The sequence below is a fragment of the Ranitomeya variabilis genome, chromosome 1, assembly GCF_051348905.1.
Source record: "Ranitomeya variabilis isolate aRanVar5 chromosome 1, aRanVar5.hap1, whole genome shotgun sequence".
In the NCBI taxonomy this organism is placed as follows: Eukaryota; Metazoa; Chordata; class Amphibia; order Anura; family Dendrobatidae; genus Ranitomeya; species Ranitomeya variabilis.
This window is the reverse complement of record NC_135232.1, coordinates 1,095,362,141-1,095,382,954: the sequence shown is the minus strand read 5'-3', so window position 1 is coordinate 1,095,382,954 and position 20,814 is coordinate 1,095,362,141. Positions and strand designations below refer to the sequence as shown.

The 20,814-nt window shown below is 42.3% G+C and overlaps 1 protein-coding gene across 1 annotated transcript in view; it reads right to left on the bottom strand.

Moving 5' to 3' along the window:
* The window catches only part of HGFAC (HGF activator), a 109,545-nt gene that overhangs the window by 41,733 nt on the left and 46,998 nt on the right, over positions 1-20,814 (bottom strand). Inside the window, exons 5-8 of the mRNA XM_077280059.1 lie at positions 18,869-18,991; positions 18,163-18,297; positions 16,665-16,775; positions 5,876-6,053 (exon numbers count right to left, since the gene is read on the bottom strand). Of these exons, the coding sequence (XP_077136174.1) occupies positions 5,876-6,053; positions 16,665-16,775; positions 18,163-18,297; positions 18,869-18,991 (547 nt within the window). The remainder of the gene's footprint in view (positions 1-5,875; positions 6,054-16,664; positions 16,776-18,162; positions 18,298-18,868; positions 18,992-20,814) is intronic.

Sequence of the window (20,814 nt, the reverse complement as noted above, 5' to 3'; positions counted from 1 at the left end):
CTTATATCCATCTCCTGACTGGTACTCTTCTTGTAGCCATCTTCTGACTGGTACTCTTCTTGTAGCCATCTTCTGACTGGTACTCTTCTTGTAGCCATCTTCTGACTGGTACTCTTCTTGTATCTATCTCCTGACTGGTACTCTTCTTATATCCATCTCATGACTGGTACTCTTCTTATATCCATCTCCTGACTGGTACTCTTCTTATATCCATCTCCTGACTGGTACTCTTCTTATATCCATCTCCTGACTGGTACTCTTCTTATATCCATCTCCTGACTGGTACTCTTCTTGTAGCCATCTTCTGACTGGTACTCTTCTTGTATCTATCTCCTGACTGGTACTCTTCTTATATCCATCTCATGACTGGTACTCTTCTTATATCCATCTCCTGACTGGTACTCTTCTTATATCCATCTCCTGACTGGTACTCTTCTTGTAGCCATCTTCTGACTGGTACTCTTCTTGGATCCATCTCCTGACTGGTACTCTTCTTGGATCCATCTCCTGACTGGTACTCTTCTTGGATCCATCTCCTGACTGGTACTCTTCTTGTAGCCATGTTCTGACTGGTACTTTTCTTGGATCCATCTCCTGACTGGTACTCTTCTTGAATCCATCTCCTGACTGGTACTCTTCTTGGATCCATCTCCTGACTGGTACTCTTCTTATATCCATCTCCTTACTGGTACTCTTCTTATATCCATCTCCTGACTGGTACTCTTCTTATATCCATCTCCTGACTGGTACTCTTCTTATATCCATCTTCTGACTGCTACTCTTCTTGTATCCATCTCCTGACTGGTACTCTTCTTGTATCCATCTCCTGACTGGTACTCTTCTTGTATCTATCTCCTGACTGGTACTCTTCTTATATCCATCTCATGACTGGTACTCTTCTTATATCCATCTCCTGACTGGTACTCTTCTTATATCCATCTCCTGACTGGTACTCTTCTTATATCCATCTTCTGACTGCTACTCTTCTTGTATCCATCTCCTGACTGGTACTCTTCTTGTATCCATCTCCTGACTGGTACTCTTCTTGTATCCATCTCCTGACTGGTACTCTTCTTGTAGCCATCTTCTGACTGGTACTCTTCTTGTATCCATCTCCTGACTGGTACTCTTCTTGTAGCCATCTTCTGACTGGTACTCTTCTTGTAGCCATCTTCTGACTGGTACTCTTCTTGAATCCATCTCCTGACTGGTACTCTTCTTGGATCCATCTCCTGACTGGTACTCTTCTTGGATCCATCTCCTGACTGGTACTCTTCTTGGATCCATCTCCTGACTGGTACTCTTCTTGTAGCCATCTTCTGACTGGTACTCTTCTTGTATCTATCTCCTGACTGGTACTCTTCTTATATCCATCTCATGACTGGTACTCTTCTTATATCCATCTCCTGACTGGTACTCTTCTTATATCCATCTCCTGACTGGTACTCTTCTTGTAGCCATCTTCTGACTGGTACTCTTCTTGGATCCATCTCCTGACTGGTACTCTTCTTGAATCCATCTCCTGACTGGTACTCTTCTTGGATCCATCTCCTTACTGGTACTCTTTTTGTACAAATCTCCTGTCTGGTTTTCTTCTTGCATACATTCCTTGATGTCTTTTATGTTTTAAAAGAGTCATGGTGGCATAGCTAGAACCATGCGGTCATGGAGTCGTAGCTCTTATCTCTGACTGACATCCCTCTGAGCGCAATTTTGCCACAGTTGTAGAGCTATGAAAAGAGGAATGGGCATGTTATCAGCACTGACTTCATGACTCTGTATAGTGCTACCACCGCCTCCATGACTCCAGGTATTGAATATACACACCTCGGGCTGATATTAAAGTAATTTTTCTTCCACAGTAACAAGTAGATTATTTTACCAAGTGTGTGCCATATATTTGAGCGAAGAAAATAAAGATGATGGCAGCTAGCCCTTTAAAATATTTAGTGCCGTCATACCAGTGTTGTTTTATTAGGTTTTTTTTCTGGCCAGGAATTAATTAGTGTATGGTTACTTTAAGAAAGATAAATGTGTGTTCCAAAATTAATTTTCTGCATTGTAATTAGGATACTAATTAAAACATGAGCGCGAGATTCTCCTGTGCCTATAAAATTGCAGCGTAAAATCTTTCAAATAAACCCTTGACACGTTTGTTCACTGGCTCACAGGGCAACACTATAGGGCAGACCTGCAATGCTTAAATTAGCATTATTAAACAGCTTAATGAATTAATACATGCAAATAATTATGCAGCATACTGTATATGATGGATTTCCGTGTCATATTTAATAAGCCTGCGAGCCTCGGGGAAGTTACGTAGGTTGCATCGTACTGCCACCTTCTGGCCATTGCTGGACAAGTTCACCCAGAAGAGACAGTAACTCAAACATTGTAGTAATCATAAGAGTAAGCAAAATATAGTTTACAAATTTATCCCAAGCGGCTGCCTACGGTGAGACACAGCACAGCTGTCAGGGCAGAAGAAGTTTACTAACTGATTGACATGCTGCCATCTATCTGATTGATATGTGGCATATGCTGCCTTCTCCGACTTATTCTTCCAATGCTAGAAGTAGATGATATCTTCATATTCCAGTTTCTGATAGATAATGGTGCAGTTTTTTACTTCATGCAGAGACATCTCTCTATATAATTAGAGTCTTTGATTTCAATGGGAAAGATATTGAAATGATGCGACTGAACCCCGCGGCGACCTGTTAACACTTAACCCGCACTTCGATGTGATTATCTGCATCTCTACGTACACTTCCATCGTATGTGTGGATGACGTGCTCAGCTTCAGACAAAAAGCTAACAGCCGGCTGCAATGACTGGGATTAGTGCTCTCTCTACCTGTCTAGCCCCTAATTACCCCATATCCCACCACTACACGAGAGTGGGAGGAGAGAGGCTAAGTGCCGGAATAGGCGCACCTTACAGATCCGCCTTTTCTGGGGTGGCTGGGGGCAGATGTTTTTAGCTGGGGGGGGGGGGCAATAACCATGGACACTCTCTAGGCTATAAATATCTGCCCTCAGTCACTGGCTTTCCCACTCTGGCGGAGAAAATTGCACTCCAGTTTTTTCTGTAATTTAACCCTTTATTTTAATAGCTAGAGCCCCCAAATTTTGCACACATACACTACTATCATTATTAGTGAGGAATATGCAAAAAAAAAAAGGGATATGAGATGGTTTACTGTATGTAAACCATGTCTCATATCCTGTCATGTTTGGTAGATAGCAAAAGCCTACAATTGAATTACCGGCTTTTAAGCTATCTAGCGCTGTATTAAATATAAATATATATATATGTGTGTGTCAATGATAGAATATATATATATATATATATTCTATGTGTAGACATTTATTCTATCTCTTCTATTCTAACCTGTCAGTGTGATTTCACTGTACACCGCACTGAATTACCGGCTTTCCTATAGAACACCGCTGCGTGGTCCGTGTGTAATCCATATTTTTCTAGCCCCCATAGACTTTCATTGGCGGATTTAGATTTTTGGAGGCTAAATACGGCAGAGAAATATACGGCTGATGGAAGCTGCCCCATAGAGAAACATTGGTCCGAGTGCAATGCGTTGTTTTTGCGCCTCTCCCTCGTCCGTATTTCTCTCTAGTGTGACCCCGGCCTTAGACAGAGGGAGTTGGCTCCCTCTGTCACCTCTTTCCTTTTGCAGTCTGGGTAAAGTATTGCACTGTAGTATATAGGTGATCAACCTCAAATAGTTTTAGATGCCCTTGTAAAAAATTTTTTAAAAAAAAGACCGTTTAAAAAAAAAAATGTACACGTAATTGCCATTATTGTGTTTTTAAAGACCCAAACTTTAGGATACTATTGCTTTCTTATTTAGAGGCGCACTCTTTTTTTTAATTAAAAAGAATCTGTTAACAGGTTTTTGCTATGTAATTGTCATGAGTGTGTCACATCCTCCTGGGAGATCTGGGCTTAGAAAGTCATTAAGCATTGTGAATCGCAGGTCATCCATTTAGCCTGTGTGTTTCGCATCCCAGATTAAATGGATTTTGTTTTCTTTGGTGCCGAAAAGGTTAACAACACTATCAATGCTGTTTTGAAACATGCAGCTTCATCTGTCAGCTGCTCCTGATCCTGTCATTTCTTCTCTCTATAATAACTGGTCAGGCTTTCTCTTCCTCGCCAGTGAATGTTCTACTTCCTGGTTCCTTGGCGTCGTTGTGCTGAGTTGGAGATCATTGTTGCTGCTGGAGATTGTTGTGTGTTGTTCTTCGGTGTATGCTTTCCTCATTGTCCTATTCATATTTGGTTTATACGTTCCTCCCCTTCCCTATATACGTCTCTGCTTTTGGTGAGTGTTTTTCTATGTCAGAGGCTTTTCTGTTACCCCTGTTTGTCTTATGTGCTGATACACTAGCATTTCTGTCCTGGGCCTCCTAGGGGAGGGGGCAGCTTAGGATATATCAGGAGAACAGTAAGGCTGGTGGCCCAAACCTCCTCACCTTCAGAGGTACCTTTGGAAACAGGGATACTTATGGCCCCGGCCTTAGTGACAGTGAAGAGACCATTTCCCTATCTCATGTACAGTCACAGCGTGACACTAATCTGCAGCAGTCGTGATAAAGTCACAGTTTTATCTGCTGCAGATGTAGCAGAGCTTAGTTGTTGAGCTGTGTTTAACCCCGCAAACTCCACAGCTCTCAGTGTATATTGTGTAATGAGAGAAAGCAGCTAATCAGTAGAGTGGCTGCACGGTTGGACCAGGAGGCACAAGGACAGTCGTCCTGTAGTCATTATTTCTTGCTAATGAAAGACTGATTGTATTGAAACAGCAAAACACAGCTCAGTAAGTGACACATCACTGAAATCGGGGTCTCTGCCCCTATATCATGGTGATTTCAGATTACATAGCAGACACTTATTGACAGATTACCCTTAATCTTTTATTTAGTTAACAGGAACATGTGCACTGTGCATAAATTAAAATGCTTATGCATCACTGCTTCTACCATTCCCAGCACTCCTCCAGTCCCCTCTTCTGTGTCATGTGACTGCAGTTCTGACAAGTGGAGTCACTCACTTTGAGTCTCTCATACACTTATATTGAGAAAGCAACTAACAGTCTGAGCTTACTTACTAGTGAGAAATCTGCTCATTTCATGCAGCAGCTGCACTGGACATGAGATAACTCAGTGATAAATATTTGAATGCACGCAACATTATTGGTTGTAAAGGAAGGGGTTAATTTAAAGGAATTCCATAGTGTGCCTTTAATCAGTACAAGCATTCCCTAGTGGTAGCGCAAGTATGACATCCCATTACGTATAGTAGTAAAAATATTTGGGCTGATTTGTGTTTTGTTGATTCGTTGCCCATTGGATACAAAGATAAATTTGTCACAAGTTCACAATAAATCCTTACAGGTACAAAGCTCCGTCTAGCATTCATAAACTGTGTAGACGCAGTTTCCCCTTTTACTAGATTTTGGGCTGACTCTGGCAAAATGAACATCAAACTTGTGTTGTGTCATCTTGGGGGAAATCACCTAATTATTTATTTTTTAATGTCTCGTATCTGACAAAAGCTTTATAATATTATCCACTGTCACTTTTTTGTGTGGTTTTTCTCAGAAAGTCCCCTTTAATTTACAAACTAACTTATGGCATGTATGGGGACCCTGTTACAGATTTTGCATAGGAATTATTTATTTATTCCACTGTCCTGAGCAGTAAAATATGTAAAAGCATTGTAAGAGTTCACTATCCAGTTGCAGATAGTGGCAGCATCATCGATGACCTTTTACTTTGAGCTAATACATTATAATCTGATTATTATATACACCTGATAAGCACTGAGCGGCATCCAGTTTACAAATTCTTACCTGCAGTATGGATGGGATCCTAAGCCTTTAAAAATATAGTCTTCCTGTGTGCCAATATGGATCTCTCGATAAAGTACATCAGAATCCCACCTTAGACAGTTAAGGCCTGACCGACTTTTCTTCTCGACACCTCGATATTCTGTTGCATTGTCATAGTAGTAGCAGCGCTGCTTTGGATCTACAAAACAAAACAGGCACAGATTTAAAAATAATGACCAGCAGCTCTTAAATTGTCTTTTCATACATAAATGTATAACGAGAGAAAAGTTTTTGTTTAAATGGTCATTGTCATTTTAACAAAGTTAGACATTCTGCATTGTCAATGTTGATACTATCAAAAATATAATATATTCTTTACGACCAAAGATTTAGAGTGAAAATTTGAAAAGTTGTTGTAAAGGTCTGGCAATTATGTATCTCAAATGTGAGCAACTTACTGTCCACCGCCTACTGTCAAGGATGATCTGTCTAAAGTTACACACAAGCAGGAAAGATTCCAACAAGCACCCAAGGCCAAAGAATACAACTTATCTTCTGTGTAAATGAGCTTTAATAATTCTACGTCCACACGTTATGATTTTCTAAACTACTGGACGTTCTGCAGTACACAACATTTGTGCAACACAGGTGGAAAATTGTAGCACTTTTATCAAGCCTATGACTGTTTTTATCAATCACTCACTTGTTATGTACAGCCGCCTACTCATTTTTCATAATAGATTGACTGCAGTTCTCACCTTCTAACCTCTTCTATCCACTCCTCAGACTTTTTTTTTCCAAAGTCTTCTGTTTCCCTTAACACGTCTATTCAACTAGCATCCTAGTTTCATACGGCAGTTCAGCAGCACAATTTTCTCTCTCTCTTCTTCACTTTTTTTTGGGGGGGGGGTTTGTAGTAGGAATGCTGGGTTACAGCTGAAACAGTCACTGTAAGCCAGCTTTCCTACTGCTTTGTATTCTGTTGATCATGTGACTCATTGGATACTTACCTGTTGCTGCTGCAATTCTGTTGGTAATGTCAGGAGTGCATACTGTTGGCAGCTCGGCCAGCACAGTGAATGCCACGTTGATATTTTGAAAAATAAAAAAAAACGTTTTTACCAGTGGGTCAGAAGCCATAAGAACAACCGAGAGGAACAAAAAGTAGAAGATTAGCCCTGCATAGGATTGTGCATTTATATAAACTTTTCATAAAAATGAGTGGCATACTTTAGGCTGGGACTGACCTGTGCCATGCAACATAAATTCTCAAAGCATGCAAACAAAAGCAACTTGGGTCTCATGGAAGTTTGCTGTAAAACAATAGCTTAATTGTTAATAAGTCTCATGCAACTTGCATTGAAGTCTATGTCATTTGAGTCGCATGGGACTTGCGACCGAAATCCAATACATTTGAAAACAATTGCGAATCTGTGCCACAGTCATGGTGGGTCACAAGCCACAATACCACACTATAGGAAATCATTAGATGCAAAGTAATGGCATGAACTGTACGCCCCACCAGAGCTCAAGGGAGGCCCTCATGACTCAGGATGTATGTTAGGTCTGAATTTTGGGTACTAAGGGGATGATTGGGAGAAGTGTTGGCTTGAGTGGTAATTTGAGGGGAGGGATATTGGAGCAGAGGAGACTTTTGTGCTTACCTTATTGGTGGGTAGTTGAGTTTCATTTGGGGGGCATAAAAGGAGGGGTCACTGATGGGACGTTCTTTCTTCAGTGTTGGACTTTGTACCCAGTACATCGTCAGTTTTACTTTGCGATGTCCCAGAGTCTGACTCTGCCTCAGAAGAACAGGGACAGACTTCATCCGGCAATGATGTGAGTGATGTCATATTATCATAGAGATTGTTGTGAAGATTCCTCGTAGTCAACCTGGTAAGTCATGTGGTTTGCATGCACCTAGAGCAAATGTGTCGGATGTGTAGTTAGGTGAGTGGACTGTTAATAGGAGTATGATGGATTCTAGTCTGAGTGTTGGTAACCGTGTGAGTGCTGCCGATGTTGCGATGGAATTTTTTTGCATGATTAGGGGACTTTTTCACCGGCACAAGGGGGCAAGGCCTAGTAGTGTATAGCAGGGTAGTGCTACGGGCTATGGTCAGTGAAACAGTTTCTGAACCGGCTCCCCGTGGCACCACAGTGGATACGATCCGTTTGGATGATAGAGTTAGGGGTGAAGTTTATGTGTGCTTTGACGGCCCTTCAAGTGTTCATTTGAAACACGAGGTTTGGGAAAAAATATGGAAAGATGAATATGTTGACTTTTTTTCTTTGTTTCTGCTTGAGAAATTAAATCTGGATAGAATGAAGCCTGATGAAAGTAAGAAGGATGAGCAGGAATGGAGGTGATATAGCCTAATTCCACAGACGTTTCATGATTGGCTACAGGTGTTTATCACATCGGCCAGCGTCATTGGTGAGTAAGCTCCTGACAACTGTTCGACATTGTTTTGCTATTTGGATTCGGTTGGTCAAGCATACCGCATTTATGGCGGTACGGCATGGCATCGTTATGATGAACAGTTTAGGCAAAGGAAAGCAGTGCGTCCAAATTAAGGTGGGACCATAAGGATATCATTTTGTGGTTACACTTGATGGCACCCAGTTCGTCACAGTCTTTTTCTGGGAGCACTGGGGGTGCTGCTAATACAGTGGTATCCTCAGCAGTTCACAGAAGGGCCTGTGCTGGTAATTTAATGAATGGGAATGCCGTTCCCGTAATCCTGTAAATTTAAACATGAATGTTCCGGGTGTGGAGGGTCCTACAGCCACAGCTACAGTGCTTCAAGAAAGGAAAGGGAAAGTCAGGCAAGGCTTCTGCAAAAAGAGGTGACACCAGTGAATATAGATCGGATGATGTTGTTTCTAAACAGGTATCTGGATAGGGATATGGCTGTTATGGTTTTAAGATTCCTTGATATGTTTAATCATATCTTGTGCAACTGAATAATTTGCTAATTTGCATTCGGACCATATTCACTTGGTTGTTGTTAGGGACAAGTTTAAAAGGAGGTTGCTCTTGGCAGCATTACAGGATATATTTTGGAGCCTCTTTAGTCTTATTTGCAGGTTTCTCCATTGAGGGAGGTTCTTAAGAAGGAACCCAAGGTTGTTTTTGGGATGGTTGCTTTTAGTGGATTGTTGTTTACCAATGGGCTGTTCTCCGATGGGCTGTTCGATCTCGTGTTCCTACTTTGAAAAATTTAGCTGTGCCATTGAATGGGTAGTAAATGAGGAATCTGATGTGAATTCTGCTTTACACTACTTAGATGATTTTTTTGTGTATCGGGCCGGCTGGTTCTCCAGTTTGTTCCTTGCTGCTGAAAAGTGGCTTCTCGTTTTGGTATTGCTTTGGTCCCCGAAAAAATGGAGGGCCCTTCAATGGTTTTAAAGTTTCTAGGTGTTAAATTGGATGCTGTTAGGATGGAATGCCGTCTGCCACCAATGAAGTTACTAGATTTAAAGGTTTGCAGAAGGATAAACAATTGCCACTCCGTCAATCACAATCTCTTTTCGGTAAACTTAATTTTGCTTGTAGAATCCTGCCTATTGATAGAGGTTTTTCGAGGAGATTGGCTCTGGCTACGGCTGGTATAAAACATCCTTTGCATTTTGTAAGACTGAACACGGAGCACAAGGCGGATTTGGCGATTTTGGCTGAATTTCCTCAATTTCATAATGAAAGGTCAGTGTGGTTAGATAAGGTAGTGTCCAACATTGACTTGGTTTTGTTTATGGATGGTTCTTGCAGTTTTTGGGCCTATTTTGATAGACAATGGTGTGTGGGGGAGTGGTCAGAAGCATGGAAAACTACAGGTTTGATTAGGAATCTGGCTTTGTTGGAAATAATTCCTATTGTGGTAGATTTAACCGTTTTGGGATGCTGTACTCAGGAACAAGAAAGTGAGTTTCTTTTGTGACAATTTGGGTGTGCTACATTATATAAACAACTTGTTAGCTGGATCGCTACTGGTTTTGTTTCTGCTTACTGGTTTTGTGCTGCTCATGTCCCTGGTGTGAAGAATTTAATAACTGATGCATTGTCTTGCTTCCAGTGGGATTGGTTTCGGGAGCTAGTGTCGGATGCGAAGCAGCTGGAAGCGATATGGCCCCATTGGTTGTGGGATCTTGTTTCCATTCAGCCTTGAGTTTAGTGAAGAGTTCCGTCATTCCGGGAACCTGGTATAGGTAGCATTCAGTCGGGGAGCAAGTATCGGACGATGACCACCCATTTTTGCTGTGTATGACTGACAGAGCTTTTGAGCATGATTTATCATTTGCAGTGGTATCTGGTAGAATAGAAGGTTTGGCCTTTTCCTTTCAATTGTTCCGATGGACTGTCGTGACAAAGGACTTCCTGGTTCACCTAAGGTTGAAAACACTTTGGAACACTAATATTGTAAGGGATTTTCAGCCTCTGGTATCTTTTAAAATTTTGGGTCAGCTACTATGCTGTCTCATGGAAGTGTGCAAGTTGGAGTATGAATATCGTTTATTTGGGACGGCTGTTGTTTGGCATTTTTGGCACCTTTCGGGTGGAAGAGGTTGTGAGCAACAATGTTCTGTGTCATCGGGGTTTGTGATCAATGATGTATTATGTTCTGAGTATGTTATTTGAGATGTTCGAAGACTGATGTAGCTGATAAAGGTTGCTTGATGGAATTGTGGGGAGTAAAATGCATCTTTAAATGTCCAGTGAGATTGGTTTCTTAATTTTTGGAGTTGAGGGGTTCCACTCTGGGTTCCTTTTTGATACAGCAGGATGGGTCTATTTTGCCAATTTACCAATTTTTTGCTAATTTTTTGGGCCGTTTTTCTCGATGTGGCGGACTTTGGATCTCATTCGTTTTGTATTGTTGTTGCAACTGAGGCTGCAGGCTGAGTGCAGGATTTATCACTGGGAAACTGACAGATATTGGTCCTACATCAGACCACACATGTTATAAAGAGAACTGTTTTTGTGAATTGTTCTTTCTTTTATGTCAGGACTTATTGCATCTCTTCTTTTTTCTTGTGTTCCAGGAGCTCCTCTCTTGGTCTGGGTATTAGTTCATTCTTATGTTTACTGGGGTTTGTGCAGGCCAACACAAGACTGGTGGGACGTCAACTGAGTCTCTCCAGAGCCACCTCATTGGTGCAAAGGACCGGTATCAGGGGCTTTCTTTGGAATAGGGTAATGCCAGAATTGCACTTTCATATTACTTTGGAAAGGCCCCGGATATTTTGGTGCTGTAGGCAGGCAAGAATGATTTGGGCACCAGAACGTATACATAAAATCAAGTACAATTGCCTGAGGCTCTTGTCTTTCCACCCAGGATTGGTGTTTGTTTGGTCAGACATTGTGGCGTGCCTCTCATAGAAAAGTGGGAGGTAGGTTGAAAAGATTATAAAGGCCCATAGCAAGGGAGGTTTCCCATTTCATTGCATGTCTCGGGGGAGGTTGTGGTACTGCACCGTACTTTGGAAGTTCCTTTCCGGGAATTTCTTAGGTCTGATGGAATCTATTTGAATATGATTGGTATGATATTTGGGTCTGAGCGTTAAAGGAAGGGATTGACAAGGCAGAATTGTAATTGGGTCCCTGCTGGGCTAGGCCTCAGTGGGATATTTTGGCTTGGACAACATTCAGCCAGGTGCTCCTGAGCTTGTGCGGTGTGTCTAGGGGAAGTGTGGAGGAGATGTTTTGTTGTGGTTAAAAAAATTGGTTGAACCTTCAATTCCTCCCTCTCACCTTTCTGGTGGTCTTAATCCTAGGCAATTAATGCTGTTTAATGTTTCTTATATGTTTCTTATATAATGGTTATTCAAGAAATGACGCAGCTGTGGTCATTATATCCAACATCACACAGTGTGGTGTTTTTATTGATTAGATAACGGATCAGGGCAGAATGGGTCCACAGATTTAGTATTGCGGTCACACATTACAAAGTCATGCAGCACTGCAATCTCAGTGTGGAGCGACACATGTATCCATGTAGATGCAGCATTTATAAAGTACCGGTCAGCTCTCAAAACATGTCTGTTAGGGCAGATGTAGACAAGTATATGTTTTCTGATCCAAGAACATCAGATCGATTATGCAAATCACCCTCTGATCAAAGTTTGATCAAAAAAGTGTAAACATAGTGTGATCTGAATTGCTCAAACGAGGAGAAGATGGAGAAAAGAATTTCTCCATTTTCTCATTTATGTCAGTCCGTGGAAATTGGACTCCACTCAGATATCATCTGAGTGCAGTCAGATGGTTTGCGCTGACTCATTGACTTGCATGGCTAAGTGAGATCGGAATATCGGATCAAACTTAGGCACGCAGCGATTTTTTTTTTACTTGAACCAGCGTGGTCCGAGGAAAAAATCTGACGTTTTGTTTTGTCAGGTCACACTCGGATAGAAAATACTCTCATCTTCATCTGCCTTTAAAGGGAATCTGTGACCTACTGTTTCGTATATAAGCTGCGGCCACCGCCATCAGGGGCTTATCTACAGCATTCTGTAATGCTGTAGATAAGCCCCCGATGTATCCTGAAAGATAAGAAAAATAAGTTAGATTATACTCACCCAGGGGCGGTCCAGTGCGGCCCGGGTCCGATGGGTGTCGTGGTCCGGGTCCAGCGCCTCCCATCTTCATGCGATGACGTCCTCTACCTTACTTCCTGTCGCGGCTCCTGCGCAGGCGTACTATATCTGCCATGTTGAGGGCAGAGCAAAGTACTGCAGGTCAGAGGCCCGGCGCCGGACCTGCGACGCCATCGGACCTGGACCGCACAGGACCGCCCAGGTGAGTATAATCTAACTTGCTTTTCTCATCTTTCAGGATACATCGGGGGCTTATCTACAGCATTACAGAATGCTGTAGGTAAGCCCCTGATGGCGGTGGCCCCAGCTTATATACAAAAAAGTAGGTGATGGATTCCCTTTAAAGAATATGTGCACACGGAAACTATCCAAATCTGCTGCAAAGGCTGCTGCGGATCTAATTACAGAAAAGCAGTAGACGAGCTGCACATTTTACTCTCTGCATTGCAAAGGTTGAAATCTGCGGCATAAATTGCCATTTAAAATCTGCATCATGGACAATTTCCTCTTGAATTTTCTCTGCAGCATGTGGGTGAGTTTTTCTGAAATCACTTCCAAGATGCTGCTGTAATACGCAGCAGATTTTTGTCTGGAAAATCTGGAGTTAAAATGTGCTGCGTGTATGGCCTGTGTGCACGTAACCTAAATAAATGTTTGCATTGCCCATAAAATAACAAGGCTGAATTGTCTATTTTCCTGTTCCTTTGTTGAATAAATTGACAACTAGGTGTTCCCATTTCACTTGGAATTTGTCAACTTATTTACACATTTCCAGGAATAATAGCAGAGCATCACCGCAATGGAGAGATATCAAAAATGATATTCAGGCATTGTATTTATCAGTTGTCTACATATCACTGTTCCACAAAATGAAGCATTCCTCCCAGAAAATTATTACAATTCCACATGTTTATTTCCTTTGAGTGCATTGGAACAACACAAAAAAAACAGAGAAAAAAAAGGCAAATTGGACATCATTTCACACAAATCCCTCAAAATGGGCCGGTCAAAATTGTTGACACTTTTCCAAAATGTTGAGTAAACAACTTTGTTTCAAGCACGTGATGTTCATTCAAACTCACTTGTGGCAAGTAACAGGAAAGGGCAATGTGAAAATCACACTTGAAACCAGATGAAAAGGTTAGAAGTTAACTCAATCTTTGCATTGTATGTCTGTGTGCCACACTAAACATGGAGAACAGAAAGAGTGGAGAACAGAAAGAGAAGAGAACTAGTTGTCTGAGGAGTTGATAGCCAACAATATCAACAATCTCAAGGTTACAAATGAGACCAATATAGAGCTTTTTGGTAAAACATATCATTCTACTGTTTACTGAAAAAGGAATGAGGCCTGCAAAGAAAATAACACAGTACCTACAGTCAAATATGGTGGTGGTTCAAAGATATATTGGGTTGTTTTGCTGCCTCTGGCATTGGGTGCCTTGGCTATCTGTCATGAAATCTGAAAATTACCAAAGAATTTTGGGTTGCAATGTAGTGTGCAGTGTCAGAACGCTGGGTTTGCGTCCTAGGTCTTCCAGCAGGACAATAACTCTAAACATACTTCAAGAAGCCCCCCAAAATGGATGTAAACAAAGCGTTGGAGAGTTCTGAAGTGGCCAGCAATGAGTCCAGATCTAAATCCCATTGAACCCTTATGGAGACCTGGAGCAGTTTGCAAAATAAGAGTGGTCCAAAATTCCAATTGGGAGGTGTAAGAAGCTTGTGATGGTTATAGGAAGCAATTGATTACAGCTATTTATTCCAAAGGGTGTGGAACCAAATGTTAAGTTGAGGGTGCCAACAATTTTGTCCGGCCCATTTGGGTAGGTTTGTGTGAATTTATGTCCAATTTGCATTGTTTCTCTGTGTTTTTTGTGTTGTTACAATACACACAAAGCAAATAAACATGTGTATAACAAAACATGTGTAATTGCAATAATTTTCTGTGAGAAATACTTTTCTGGAACAATTTCAAGGGTGTCAACACTTTCGGCCATGACTGTAATAATTGACAGTAGGAGAGTCTGCAATAAAATAGTAAAACGTCCCTCTGTCATGTTCTGTTAGTAAATTGCAGAGTGACGTTATCCACATTATTCCTCATGCAAATAACCTGCCGTACGGGGTTCTTGCAGCCACAGTAAAACCTGAAAGTCGGACCGCAAATGAAATCATTTTAATTCCCTGAAACGTCCATCGTACGGTAGCTGGAACAATATGTGCGGAGCCATTAAAAACAAAATTGAAGATTTATGATAACCAGGAGGATGAATAATACCTGACAGATTCAGTCCAGCTAATTGGGCATCACATACAGAAGAATAATAGACAATTTGGGTGGAAGAGGTGCAGAACGGGGAGCGCTTGTCATGTCTGGATGTCGGTCGTCACCGTACATCTTATTTTGGAAAATATATTGCATCTTATTTTGGAGACTGTGCTGCTGTATATTCTTATTATGTGACACACTGTATACGGGGGAGGTTTATAATTGTAAAGAAGGTGATTCACAGTGTCTATGTACTTCAACGTATGGAGACTCTCATCCTTTGGGTGCGAGATATCAAGAAGAAGCGTTTGGTTCTTTAGGACTTTTCTAGTCCTTAGTCCAGAGAGGTGAAAATAAACCATAAATGTGTGCAAAAGTCACAGTCCCTGCGTTCTAGCTATTGGTGGAGCAATGAGAACTTCTCAGATATCTTGACGTTGTCTCGGAATTTAGTTTGGGCATGAAATGGTATGGTGGTTTTATTTGGGCATTGGCTAAAATGTGGATACCTCATTGTACTTTTTCATTGTGCCGTTCAGGAGATATTGTAGGACTAATTTAGGCTCTGTTCTGACTGAGCTTGGAGGGTTAGTCAGTGTTGGTTCCACGTCAAGAAGAGAACTTATACCTGCCGAAACACACGTGCGATTGACAGGTATAAGTAAACCTTACGTCACCATCCTTGCTCACCTCTTGGTGCAGAAGTGAACATAGCAGGACTAATCCTTTAAGTTTATCAGAAGAGTACACAAGCGGACTTTCCTGATGTATACATCCAACAGAAGAGTATAAATTATCCTATGGCATAGTGGAATACATTACCATTAGGGTCCTAGTATTAAAAAACTTTTTCTGTATACTTTAGTAAACAGGATACCATACTGAGGTATACAGAAGTCTTTAACAATAGGGCCCACTTGGCGGTGTATGCTGTTGTACGTCTCCTGTTGCTGCATTAGAAAATCCCCCTGCTACACTATCCTTTAGAGCAAAATTAAAATTTGGCCATTGCGTGCCAAAAAGACACTCTTTTGGTATATACCCGGGTGAATGGGATCCTATGGAATTTTCCTGGCATCTTATTGATAAGAAGAAAATTGTCCAGCTCCACCGAATCCGTGAAGATTGTCATGTCATGATTAAGGGAGCTTAGTCTTCAGAAACACGTTGAGATTCACACCCACATGGTTTGTGCTGAAGTTTGTACCCTCTATGTTACAAGTTTGTGAATAAAGAAATTTTATCTTCACGGATTCGGTGGAGCTGGACAATTTTCTTCTTTTGGAGTATACACGTTTGGACACAAAGGGTCCATGCTCCCAAAGTTCAACTAATGCATCACGGGTGAGCTGGTTTATTTCTCTTCTCCTCAAATCTTATTGATAAATATGATGTGAACACAGCCTAAACCTGGCCGTAAATGACACTTGGGTTTCTTAGGTAAAAACTATTCCTTACGATCACCCCCTACATATTGACATTCCCCAGACTCTGTTGAGCATTCATGAGTTCTGATTAGGGAGTAAACCTTTGTCAACCAACCACAATATAGAAATCCAGTATGCCCATCCCTTCATTTCCTTAAATTTTGCAGCCTGAGCAGACTAGGGAAACTATCATGTAATTTAGATGGTTGCTGTTATGAACATCATTAGTATGGACATCATCTATAAGTGGCTATACGCCTTTATTACCCACTGATTTTGGTAAAACCAGTCTAATGTGTGTGATATTGTCCCAACGTTTATCTAACTGTAGATGGCAAGGGAAAGAGAATGTAAAGAAACCAAACATTTCTAGACCCTAATTCATCAAGACCAGCATTGATCACGTCAGTCTTGAGGGGCTGCGGCACCTCTACCTCTCTTCCCCTACATCTCAGATAGGGTCACAAAAACAGATTCCATTGAAGGGAAATGTATTCAATAGGTTTTGTCTTACCAATGTTACAGTATTTGCCAACAAATCTCCCCCTGCAGCTACAGACGGGATTGCCGGTACCAATCATCAGACGACAGGCTCCACCATTGAGACACGGATTCACACTGCAAGCTGAAGACACAAACATGTCAGTTCTACATATACTACAAATCATTTTAATGATATTATCCCTAATGGGGTCAATTAAAGGATCTATGGTAAACTTATTTTTCTAGAAACAGCGCCTCACCTGTGCATGGGTTGTGTCTTGTATTACAGCAAACTTCCATTAAAGTCAATACGACTGACACAATCCATGGACAGGTTTATAGAGAAAGAAACAATGGTAAACAATCCCGTATAATTCCTTTAAGGTAATCAGTGGAATGTAATAGGGATAATTCATGTTTCAGAAGGACATTAAATTACGGTAAGTCCAATTGTTTATAGCAAAAAAGTTATCAGGACAGTCACCCGTATTAGCTATGTTTTAGTGCTTTATTGCCATAAAGGGGACCTAACGTCTGATTTATGTGGCTCAATCCAGGGGCAGCGTGAATCAGAGTCCGGCTGGGTCATTTCAGCCATGTACAGTATGTTATCTTCCAAAATGCTGCGGCGTGTGACTATGACACTTTGGTGACTAGTCCAAGAGACAAGTTCTCGGCAGCTTCTTCCCGCCCACTCTCCATGACTGATCAGTCTCTTCCTTTGTGTACAGTCTGTTTAGGATGAGACTTGTCAGTCATGGGGAGCAGGGCAGGGAGAATCTGCTAGCAATTGGCCTCGTGTTTTCCCCAGATTAATCATCTCATCAGTCATGTTATAGCACCAGTATGAGAAACATGATTTGCAAGAGAGGCATCACTGCCAGCTCTCTGCAAATATATGTCTCCCTGACAATGCGCAGTGAGCCAGGTGTACGCACCCTCTCTGCATCGGTGCACTGCGCATACCCCGGGAGGCAAGAGTGACATACTAAAGACAAATTTTGAGCCTAGCTGTTTCCTATGTCACCATTGCCTCCCTCAGCATGTGCAGTGCACCAACTAAGTCTGGGGAAAACAACATCCCCATGACTAATCATCCACTAATTAGCATATCACAACCACAGTTCTAAAAATGATTTTTTGCATATAAAAAAAATAATAAAGACAATAAAATTGGCATGTTAGGAAGGGTGTAAGGGTAGCAATAAATACATGGTGGTGGTTTGAGGGGCCTGATGAAGCTAACAAGTTCTCTTAAAGCTTTTTGCACCGCCATCTGAATCTAGCAGTAAAGTGAGTTCCTGTTGCAACTACTACTTTCCTGCTCTCTTTATTTATCATGATGGGATATGCCACGTCACCAACCAGCCATTAGAGGAACAGAATCTGTGTCAGCCCTGCACATCCCTAACCATGTTCTCACTACTGCATCACAAGTGCAACGCACCGGACATGGCCACCACCCGTGACTATAGTATTTGACCTGAGCCCCACGTTCTTGTTACACACTGCCCACGGGCACACAATACCTGAGTATCTTTCTCCGCTGTGGCACTCAATCTTGCTGTTCTCACAGGTACATTGCTCCACCGTCCCTTTGTGAATTCTGGCCCATGTGTCTCCATTGTCATAGTGCACATAATGAGCTTCATCGAAACACTTTGCTGAAATAAAGGATGAGTAAAACCACTGATATCAGAAGAAACCATCTCAGGTTCTCAGTCTTAGGGCTTGTGCACATGGCCTTATCTTCTGTCCAAATACAATAGAACATCAAATTGCACTCAGACAAATGTTATTCTAAGGCGCCGTGGAAAATTCTGATTTTTTTTATCGGACCAAGCCGATCTGAGGAAACATTGCTGCATGCCCAAGTTTGATCTGAAATTCGGATCCCACTCGGCCATGTAAGTCAATGAGTCCGTGGAAACCATAAGACCACACTTGGATGACGTGTGAGTGCCACTGACTCACAGAATCGTGAAGAGGGAGACTTTTTTTTCTCCATCTTCTCCTACTCAAAGAGAATCAGATCACTCCTTGCTGACAATCTGATCAGAGTGTAATTTGCATTATCGGTCCGATTCTCTCAGATGAGATAACATTTGCTGGTGTGGACCTGCCCTTAAGGCGAGGCCATGTTGGGGGCATGGGTACCAAAATACAATTATTATTTTCATCTGAAATAAATACGGTATATAACACATTACAAATGTCAGCTTCATCAGTACTCACCAATCTCACAGTCATGCCCGGAGTACTCCACGGGGCACCTACAGTGGTATGTGTTTAGGATTGGCATATTAGTGCAGATGCCTCCATTCTCACAGGGTTTTGCTGCACAATGATCTTGAAGTACTACAGAAAAGAATACAAGGTTATACATAGAAGATGAACCAGATATAAGTGGGCCCTAATAGTTCTAGAGAAAAGTGTTTAAGGGGTTTTCTTGTTTCTGAAAATCCATTTTATGGGCTGTGTTTTATTTTAAAGAAAATATTAAAAAACTGATTTTATTCATCATCAGCGGGTCCAGCGCTGAGTCTCCGCCACTGCTCTGGGTGTCTGTTATTGTCCGCACTGCAGCCAATCAGTGAGCTTAGCGGCTTGAGCTGCCTGCTTCGGCAGACCCGCTGAGCTCAACTTTTGGTTGCAGAGCTCTCGTTGTGACATCAGAGCTGCAGACAATAACAGACACCAAGAGCAGAGAGCTGGAGACTCGTCACTGAACCCGAGGAAGTTGAGCCAAGCCCAGTTTTTGCTATTTTTAAAAAAAAAAACAGTTTGCCACTGGGGTATAGGAGTTTTCCCAAACTGTAAAACCCCTTTAACCTTCTATTGTAACGTTGAAGGTGAATGCCCTACCTGTACGATATTCATACGCCCAAATATCTTGATAAGTTACCCCTATAGCAGACTTACCAATGCACAACGTGTCCAATCTATCCAGCCACCAGACTGCAACGGGGCCACAGCAAGTCAGGTGCAAGTTACTCACACTTTTCTCGTACATGTAAAAGCATCCCATCTTAGTAAGGAGGGGGCATATTGACTGTTGGGTGCCATCTAGTGGTGTGTTCTATAAGTGTTCAGCGACCCACCCCATTCACATCTCAGGTTGGCCATTATGTCTAATACATCCCTCACCCTTTCCCTTGAACAATCCCCCCGACTTGTTCAGGCTACTTGGTTCAGCCAGCCCATTTATAAATCTCTGTCATCCCTTCACCTTCCTCTTTGTACTGGAGACGCATGGACGTGTGTCACTCACTGTGAGGTGTACCCCCGGTCATCCTGTAAGGCCGGGGTCACACTTGCAGTGTGATATGAGAAACTCGCACAAGTCTCTCGCCTCAATACCCGACACTGCCGCCGACACTCGGGTCCGGAGTGTGCGGCTGCATATATTCTTATGCAGCTGAACGCTCCGGTCCGGTTCCGGCGGCAGTGCCGGTATTGAGGCGAGAGACTCGTGCGAGTCTCTAGCATTGCACTCGCAAGTGTGACCCCGGCCTAAGGAGGTGACCGAGTCCATCAGGTGTCTTCCGCCCTGTGGACGCTGAACACATGTATCATGTGCGGCACCTTGACGTATAATGTTAATGTATTGTTGTTGTATTGTTTATGTCCTGTAATGTGATGTATTTGACGCATGTTAGGTATAGAGGGAGGGATAAGATAGAAGATAGCATAAGGTCATAGTGGGGTTAGAATAGTGGGGAATATTAGAAATAGGGAATAGGAGTATTAGTTTAAGTTTAGTTAGCATGGGGTTTTCCAGTTGGGAGAGGCTATGGAGCAATGCAGTATAGAGCAGGGGGATATAGGCAGGGACTTCCTGGTTAGGGCTCAATGCAGCGAGGATGCAGCAGTGAGAAAAGACAGTTTTGCTAGCCATGGGGAATAAGGCTGCTACGGCAGGAATGGGCCCAAGGCTGAGTGACATGCAGCTGGTCACCAGCGTGAATAAAGACCAACCCAAGGAGGATCCAGGGTCTACAACCAGGGCAGGTGAAGCTGAGATGGCGAGCCTGGCACCTTTTCCTATTGAAGCCGGACCAGGGGATGGTAGGAAGCTGGTGGAATTGAAAGCAGAGATGGGACAGAGATTGTCTAGGAGCGGGATAGAGATAATCCAAAAACAAGGCTGAGAGTGCCAGAAGTGAGGCAGGGACTGCCGG